The sequence below is a fragment of the Cariama cristata genome, unplaced genomic scaffold, assembly GCF_000690535.1.
Source record: "Cariama cristata isolate BGI_N322 unplaced genomic scaffold, ASM69053v1 scaffold20974, whole genome shotgun sequence".
NCBI classification, from domain to species: domain Eukaryota; kingdom Metazoa; phylum Chordata; class Aves; order Cariamiformes; family Cariamidae; genus Cariama; species Cariama cristata.
Genome location: NW_009613739.1, coordinates 1,314 through 9,543, shown reverse-complemented (window position 1 = coordinate 9,543; position 8,230 = coordinate 1,314). Strand labels below are relative to the sequence as shown.

The 8,230-nt window shown below is 50.7% G+C and overlaps 1 protein-coding gene across 1 annotated transcript in view; it reads left to right on the top strand.

Moving 5' to 3' along the window:
- Positions 1-6,714, top strand: part of LOC104160893 (alpha-2-macroglobulin-like protein 1) — a gene marked incomplete at its 5' end in the record, with an annotated part of 11,406 nt that extends 4,692 nt beyond the window's left edge. The window contains 13 exons of the mRNA XM_009699138.1: positions 355-438; positions 1,491-1,667; positions 1,803-1,884; positions 2,690-2,846; positions 3,078-3,152; positions 3,510-3,672; positions 4,086-4,300; positions 4,439-4,654; positions 4,759-4,883; positions 5,204-5,294; positions 6,049-6,117; positions 6,436-6,538; positions 6,674-6,714. Of these exons, the coding sequence (XP_009697440.1) occupies positions 355-438; positions 1,491-1,667; positions 1,803-1,884; positions 2,690-2,846; positions 3,078-3,152; positions 3,510-3,672; positions 4,086-4,300; positions 4,439-4,654; positions 4,759-4,883; positions 5,204-5,294; positions 6,049-6,117; positions 6,436-6,538; positions 6,674-6,714 (1,598 nt within the window). The remainder of the gene's footprint in view (positions 1-354; positions 439-1,490; positions 1,668-1,802; positions 1,885-2,689; positions 2,847-3,077; positions 3,153-3,509; positions 3,673-4,085; positions 4,301-4,438; positions 4,655-4,758; positions 4,884-5,203; positions 5,295-6,048; positions 6,118-6,435; positions 6,539-6,673) is intronic.
- Positions 6,715-8,230: the final 1,516 nt, after the last annotated feature.

The following is an 8,230-nucleotide window of genomic DNA, read 5'->3' as shown; positions in this document are numbered from 1 at the left end:
CTTGATAGTCACCATGAGAGCTGCTCCAGCCCTTCTACCCTGTCCCACCATTGCAATTCTCTCCAGCAAGTCCCCCTGCTGAGTGATGACCAACCGCGATTCTTGCCAGTCTCGTGAAGTGTAAATTGAGTTGTGATGCCTGGTAGGCCCCCAGCCTGGCCGGCAGCTCTCTCACATCTCTTCTAATCTGAGAAGTTCCCAGGCAATGGGGCTTGGTGTGATGACTGGGGCAGGCTGTACAGAGCAGCCTGTGTGAGCGGGATGTAGGCAGAGTCCCATTGATCTCTGCCACTTCTTCTGGTTAGACGCATTTGACTGGATTTTTTGTGTGTGCCTTTGTCCTGTTGTTATCAGGAAACATGGCTGAAGAACCTGTGTCTCTTCGCCTCCCTGACAATGTAGTAAAGGGATCTGCCAGGGCTTCCATTTCCATCTCAGGTAAGTGATTTCTGTTGTGGGCTTGCTGACTGCTGTTACAGATGAGTAAGGCTTAACTTGGTGATGGTGTCGGGGATCCATTTGACATGAAACTGCTCTAAAGAAAGGACGCTGTGTTTCTATTCTCTGCAAGGTTTGCCAACACCAGGCTTTCAGGTTTTTGGATTGGCGCTTAGGTTTTTGTGGGAAAAGTAATCTACAGAGGAGAGTAATTCTTATTTTTCTAGCTAGGACTTTGGAGCAGAGATGCTAGGCCATTATTTTTACCGGGACTTTGGGACCATGGCTAGTTCTGTCTAGATACAATCAGCAAAGCTCATAACCATCTTGTCTCCCTGTTAAGTTTCGCTGCTACAGCAGAAGCTCTTGGAAAGAAGAAATCCTTCTCGGCATTACTAAGTTGCAAAAGAACACTTTGGAGAGGCAACTGGGACCCGACATCATACCTACCATTCAATACACTTCCTTGCACTGGGCTCGTTTGCCCCCATGCCAGAATTGGTGTCAGGCCAGGCCTGGCATACGTAGCCATGGATATTAGGCAACAGAACTCCAAAAGAGGAAACTGAATACAAATCTTTTCTGGCTGGCTGGAGGACATATGGACACCCTCACACCATCTGACTAGCACCCTTGCTGGCTTACTGACATTTTGATGCTTGACATACGGCCAGGTAGAACAGGGCTGGGTAAAGACCAGAAACATCTCAACCTTTCCCTAAGTGCTTTTATATTTGTCTGTCTGTATGACAGACGCACTGAGCAGCTCTGCTCATAGCCTTTTACAAATAGTACTTGTTACGGTTGGAGCCCTTCAGACTGCAAAAGCTGATTTTGCAGGAAAGTTCCTCCATAGTGTGGTCACACTGCATCACGATGCCAGACTGGGAAGAGGCAAAACACTCACCACTCTCTGTCCTGCACTCTGTTGTTTACTCCTTCCTTCTCTCTCCAGTGTTTTCTGGAGATAAAGCAGTATTATCTACTGCCTGGCTGAGAAGCACCTCAAATCATACTTACACACTTGCTTGCTTTCTTACCCTCTTGCGTAGGTGACCTCATGGGGATGGCACTGCAGAACCTGGACCATCTGGTGCAGATGCCCCATGGCTGTGGGGAGCAGAACATGGTGCTCTTTGCCCCCATTGTCTATGTGCTGCAGTACCTGGAGAAGACGAGGCAGCTGACCCCTGAGATCAAGGAGAGGGCAACAGGATTCCTGCGCAATGGCAAGTACAACCGACCCGCCTTGCTCCTCTGCCTTCCCCAGCACCCAACCTAGTAATAGCTCTTGCCCCCAACTCCGTCAATGTTGGCCCTTCTGCGTTACTGTGCTGTATTAACCACTACTCCCATTTCCCCAGGGTACCAGACACAGCTTCTTTATAGGCACAGAGATGGGTCCTACAGTGTCTTTGGGCAGCAGGATGGGGAAGGGAACACGTGGTAAGCACTGCAAATATCCCTCACTCCTGATTTTACCTGTCTGGGCCAGAGCTGCTAATGTGCCTGGGAAAGCTGATAGGATGTGTGTTCCTTCTTTTGGATGGAGACCCCAGGAACTCTCGGGCAGGGAGACAGGTTGAGGGACTTGAGCCACCTAAAAAAACAGTGAGGCAGGGCAGCAGAGTTTCTGGGAAAGTGGAGCACCAAAGATGTGGCCTCAAGTGTCCAGAGGTCCCTTTTTGTCTCTATGGCCCTGCTGTTACCCCACAGACAACACCAGCTACTGCCGGTGATGTCCTGGCACCCAAGAGGGTTATATACTGACTGGAGGTAGATCGGGGAAGAGCAATAAAAAAAATCGTCTCCCCAGGGAGGGTATTGCTTGGGAGAGTTTGAAAGAGCTGCACTGGCCCAGCTTGACCCTGTGGTGTCTGGGCTGGGAGAAATGGAAAAAGGAAGGGAGGAAGAAAATGGGGGATTCAAGATCGTCTCTAGGTATTTGGGGGAGATGAAGCGCAACAGCTAAAAACAAAAGGGGTAAGAGGTTTTTCACCAGTGAAACGACTGGGTAAAGCAGAAATACACGAGTAGTACATTTGTGGAGCTAGACTGAGGGAGAAGAGCCACTTGGACCCTGTGGGCCATTTCCATTTTTAGGTTGCCTTTCTGTGTGAAAATTACTCTTTTTTTTACTATGTAATTTACTACGTAACTGTTAACTTCAGGGACAAGCACCAGAAGGCCTTTGACCTTCTTTTTGCTTTTTTGGTATTTCTCTTTCTCTCACGAGTCATCCTCTTCCTAGGCTGACAGCTTTTGTAGTCAAGAGTTTCGGCCAAGCCAGAAAATACATCTATGTAGATGACAAGAACATCCAGGATGCCCTACGCTGGCTAGAGCAAAACCAGCTTCCCAGAGGCTGTTTTACCACTAAAGGGAGTCTTTTTCACTCCTCCCTAAAGGTAAATGAAGGCCAAACCAGGCAGCACAGCTGGGGAATGGCTGGACAGATATTGTGACAGCAAAAGAGAGTGGGATCCGAAAGGATCCTGGAAAGTCACTCCTGCAACCAGCCTTAAAGAGTGCAGAGTGTGGGGTGGAGAACACGAAAGGAACGCTTTTCCTTTCAGCGGAGTCACTGCCTGTGCCCTCCAAACACCACTTAGAGAGTGAAAGGTGTATTCCCTTCACAGGGCGGCGTGGATGATGAAATCTCCCTGGGAGCGTACGTTGCCGCAGCACTGCTGGAGCTGGGTCAGCCGCTGAAGGTGAGCACACTCCTCCTCCCTCCTGCTCTCCTGTACGCTCCCATGCCTGGGCACTGCTATGGGGATACATCAGCTTGTAATGCTGGCATTCTCCAGGCCAGGAACAGGTAGGGAGTTCCTTGGACGGAGCCAATGTTTGGCCAAACTGTGAAGTTATTCCTCAAAAGAGACAGTGCTGTAAAACTGGCGTGGTGCGGTAGTGTTTGGTGGCTATGGCTCCCAGTGCACAATCTCAAGACAACGTGTAATTTAATGGGACTGCATCAGGAAGAGACAGTCCAGCTCCCTGGAATAAGCTCCCTTGCCCCCTGTTTTGCCCCTGTCAGAGTTTGTCATGTGTCTCTTCTCCAAATGCAGGGCAAGCTGATGCAGACTACCCTCCGCTGCCTGCAGCAGGCAGTTCACAACATCACCAACATCTACACGGAAGCCGTGCTGGCCTATGCCTTTGCCCTGGCTGGAGACTATGAGACAACCCAAGAGCTGCTGTACAAGCTGGAGGAACAGGCCATCAAATCAGGTGCTGGCTGCTAGTCGGGCTAATGCTTCTTGTTCAGCTGCTGGCACCTGGAGTAATGTATGCCCAGCTGGAGCCGTTAAAAATGACACATGTATTTGTACATATTCTTTGTATTTGAGCAGTGACAGCACTGTGTGACTGAAAATACAATAAGTTATCTCACAAGCTGTGAGGGTGACTTATCAGAAAGAGTTTCCCCAGCCTGGAGGATGTCAAGATCCTCTTGAAGGAGGAGGTAGGAATCTGTGAGCTAAGACCAGATGAAGCCCTGGAGAATAAATTGAAGAAGGCGATCCTGGCCTCAGTACAGGGAATGAGTTGAAGGAGCCCTGAAAGCAATCGGGGTTTCATTTCCTGTGAACCCCCAATTATGTCCTCTCCAGATAGCCTGCATGCTTCTTGTCCTTCTGCAGGAGGACAAATCCACTGGAGCCCCAAGCCAAGCTCTCCAGCTTCCACAGACTTCTGGCCTGGTACTCAGTCAGTGGACATAGAGTTGACAGCCTATGTGCTCCTGGCCTACCTCTCTAAGCCACGGGTGCATGCGGGTGACATGACAATTGCCGCTGGTATCGTGGCATGGCTGACCCGGCAGCAAAACGCCTATGGGGGCTTTGCCTCCACCCAGGTAAGAAGTAGCTCCCTGTGTATTGATATACTTTTGCACCTGAGGTTGGCAGGGCAAGTCCTCTTGAGGTTTTCCTGCTCCAAGTCGACTTCACGAGAGGCGATGCTTTCAGAGGGGTGACTGTCTCTCCCTCTCTAGGACACAGTGGTTGCCTTGCAAGCCTTAGCAAAATACGCAGCAAGGACGTTCAGCACATCAGGCCAGGCACTTGTGAGGGTGAAGTCCCAGAAGGGTTTCGGGAAGGTTTTCCAAGTCAATCACCAGAAGCGGCTGCTGGTGCAGCAGGCAGCACTGACAGAGGTCCCGGGGCAGTTCCTGGTGCAGGTCCACGGCAGCAGCTGCATCTTCGCTCAGGTGGGACGAGCATGGGGGACAGAAGAGGTGGAGGACTCCAGCTTTTCTCCCTGCATGAGATCATGCCTAACTTGTCTTTTTCCCTCCTGGCCCTCACCCTGCAGACAGTGCTGAGGTACCACGAGCCTCTGCCACGCGCTGCTGTAACCTTCACCCTGCGTGTCAACACAGAGCTGACCAACTGTAGCCAGGCCAACGCGCGTGTCCTCACCGTCCGCATCCTTACCAGGTGACCCCAAGGGTTGTTTCCTCCTCCAGCAAGACCCGCTGTGCTTGGGGATAGCAGCCGGGAAAAGTCTCAGGGCTGCAATGGAGGGACCCGGCACTTGAGGTGGACAGGACAGAGAGTGAATTTGGTAGGTGGTAGAGTTGGGGAAGAAAGGTGCTGGCTACCTCCTGCAAGAGGGAGCCGTGGCTGCCATGTCCTCAGTCATGGATGGGCTACCTAGCTCAGGGTCCTGCACACAGGGTATGGTGGTGGAGGGAAAAGGGGTTGGGAGGGCACTATTCTCACGGAGTCGGATCCTCTGACTGTTTCTTCTTCTTCAGCTACATCGGGAGCAGAGTCACATCCAACATGGTGATCGTGGAGGTGTCCCTGCTGTCCGGATTCATCCTGGCTCCCCGATCCAGGATGTCGGTAAGGACTTTGGAATTAAAAAAAAAAAGCAGCTGTGGTGAACGGGTCCCACCTACTCGCTCCTGTTGGGAACTGTTCATTTCAGGCCAGGAGGTAAGTAAATTAGCAGGGGCCCTTTTCTGTTGTAATTGAACCAAAACCTCTCATTTCAATACAGGGCCCACAAGAGTCGGCTATGGGAGATCAGAGGTGGTTCAGCTTCCCCCACTGGTGCTATTCTGCCTCGGGCCAGGAACAAAATACGCTGCTGGGTGTGCTAAACACCAGGATTTGTTTCCCAGAAATTCAAAGACAAGATTTCTTGGACAGACTCTAGTTCTAGCCAAAAAGATTTTTTTTTTTTCCATTTTAAGCCTTAAAACGGAAAGATTGATTATTTGCACAGCCCCAGGCAGGTCTTTAAGAGCAGTCTAGCAGTCAATGAGATGAGATAAGAATCTTTACTGATGCCTGCACTTGCTTGCTGACCAACGCATCGGTCCTGTGTACTATCCACACAGCCTTTTGTCCCCAGAGTGGGAGATTCCTCTAACTGAGCAGGGACAGCATAGTTCATCCCTGAGATGCCCACAAGGCATGTCCAGGAGGGACTACCAAAGATATAAAACCTAAAACCCTTATGCATGAGAAAGATGCAGTTCTACACAGAGTCTTGCTCTGCATCATCCTTTTGATACAATAGCGGGTCCGTCAGGTCAGGAAGCCCTAAGGAAAGTGCTCACAAATTTCCTTGTGTTATTGTTTCCTATCCCAGCTGGAGCGCAGAACCATTGTTAAGAAAACAGAAGTGAAAGCTGATGTGGTCTACATTTATCTGGAAAAGGTAAGCGGGAACAAAACCAATTGGTTTGGCACAGCGAGAGCAAGAGGCGAGAGGACAAGGAGCTGTGTGAGAAGCCCAAGCCTGGGCTAGGCATGCGTGGGGAAAGAAAACGGGTACAATTGTGGGGAGAGGAAGCTTGCCCAATTTCATTGTCAGTGGGTTAGCATTTACTATTCCTCACACGTACTCCATTTCTAAAACCCAGATGCTCTAATGGATTAGAGAAATCTAGCGCAGGAAAACATTCAAGCTAGCGAAGATGAAGATGCAATTACTGCTTTCTCCCCTTCCTCACTAATTTCTTTCCACCTCCACAAGCTCAACGATGAATCTCAGACTTTCATACTGCAACTGGAACGAGTAATTCAGATGAAGAACCTGAAACCAGCCAGCATCAAAGTCTATGATTACTACCAGCCAGGTGGGTTGCCGATTCTCTCCTACCCTGGGAGGCTGGGAGCTGGGTTCCTGGTTCTCTGGCTGGGAAAAGTTGTTGTGCACTCTTCTCTCTGTACATGCAAGTGTCCGTAATCGACTTCCTCACTTCCTTTTGCAGAGGAGCGAGCCTTGGCTGACTACAGTGCTGTCTGTAGTTGAGGTAGGCAGCAAGTCCCTGCGTGACACAAACAGTGACATCAGGAAATGATGGGTCTTGGGTGGGAGAGAGGGAAGGTAAGCAATGAAAGACGGGAAGGATGATGGTAATCAGTGGGGAGCAGATATCCAGCTAGAAAGAGGAACTGGCAGTTGCCTGTGGCCAGGTGTGAGGAGCTAGGATGGGGGCTTTTTTGCAGCCAGGGAGGCAGCTGGAAGGCTCTGGTGGAAGGCAGAGAGAGGGACAGTGTCTCTCAAAATGAGAGTGAGGAAGGAAGGGCTGAGCATCACGTGGACTGAGAATGCGGAGTTATAGCAGCCTGTGCTAACAAGGGCCCTCAGACCCGGACAAGGCTCCATTCCCTCCATCCCTTGCTATATTCATTGCAGGGCAGGAAAGGGGGATTCAGAGAGCCAAAGGAGCAAGCTGAAGCTAGGAAGATGTAATATTTTCTCTTGTGGGGTGACACACCCAACTGCCAGAGGGGGGTGGCTTGTTAGTAGTAGCCTGAAGCCAGGACACATCTGGAGAAGTCCCTTCTGGAAGGAAAAGATAGAATCTTGACATGGTACATGCTGCATTCTGACACCATCCCACAGAGACAGCACTCCCTAGGGACCTGCCTAGAGAGCCATCCCCACTACTAGCCAAGACAAGGCACCTTCCACAGCCTGATGGTAGCCATGGAGGGACTGTATTATGCCCTCCTTGTTTGTCTTGGTTTCCGTCCCCACAATGGTTCCTCAGAAAGGGGTGGAGGAGCTCCCAAATTTGTGATAAAGGAGAGGAGAGGAACTGCCACACCATGACTTCTGCCTTTGCCCAATACTTCAGGTTGGGCACTGAATGGAGGTGCGTGCCCCAGCTGGGACACAGCCCACATTAAAGTTGAGTCCACGTGGTCCTGGGCCTGAGTGGATGGACCGAGGGATCACAACAGTCCAGCGGCTATGCGTGCACTGTGAGGGTCTGGCTTGGGACAGGGGGTGGGGTGTGTGTCACATATCTGGTATGCACCTGGGAAGAAGAATTAAAGCATGACTGCCCTGACCTTGCTGCCATCGTGCCAATTATTGAACTCCAGGCTTAGCCCATGAAGATACCATTTCTGCCACTGCCAATGTACAAACCTTCTAGGTCCTCTATTGCTCTCTCCTCGTGTTTCCCATGGTCTCTCCTAATACTTCCTGCTGTAGGATTTGGGCAGCTTTGGAGTGCAAGATGCAACCGAACATGCTGTGACAGCTGTATCCCCTGTGCCCTTCCTGCAACCTCCTGTGCCATCAGCTCTTCTTTGAAGTAATCTCCAGATAGTAATGCAGTACATTGAGACTGTCGTCCCTCACCCCTCCCAACAGTACAGCCTTGCCAGTTCCCCTTGATAAAGGTCTCTCAATGCAACTGTTGGCTAAAGGAACTGTTGAACATATCCCAGCCCTCCCTCACCTTCAGCTCCAGCTTGTGTGACGGTCACCTCCCCCAGGTACCAACTCTGCCTTGGTGCGTGCTGTACCTCCT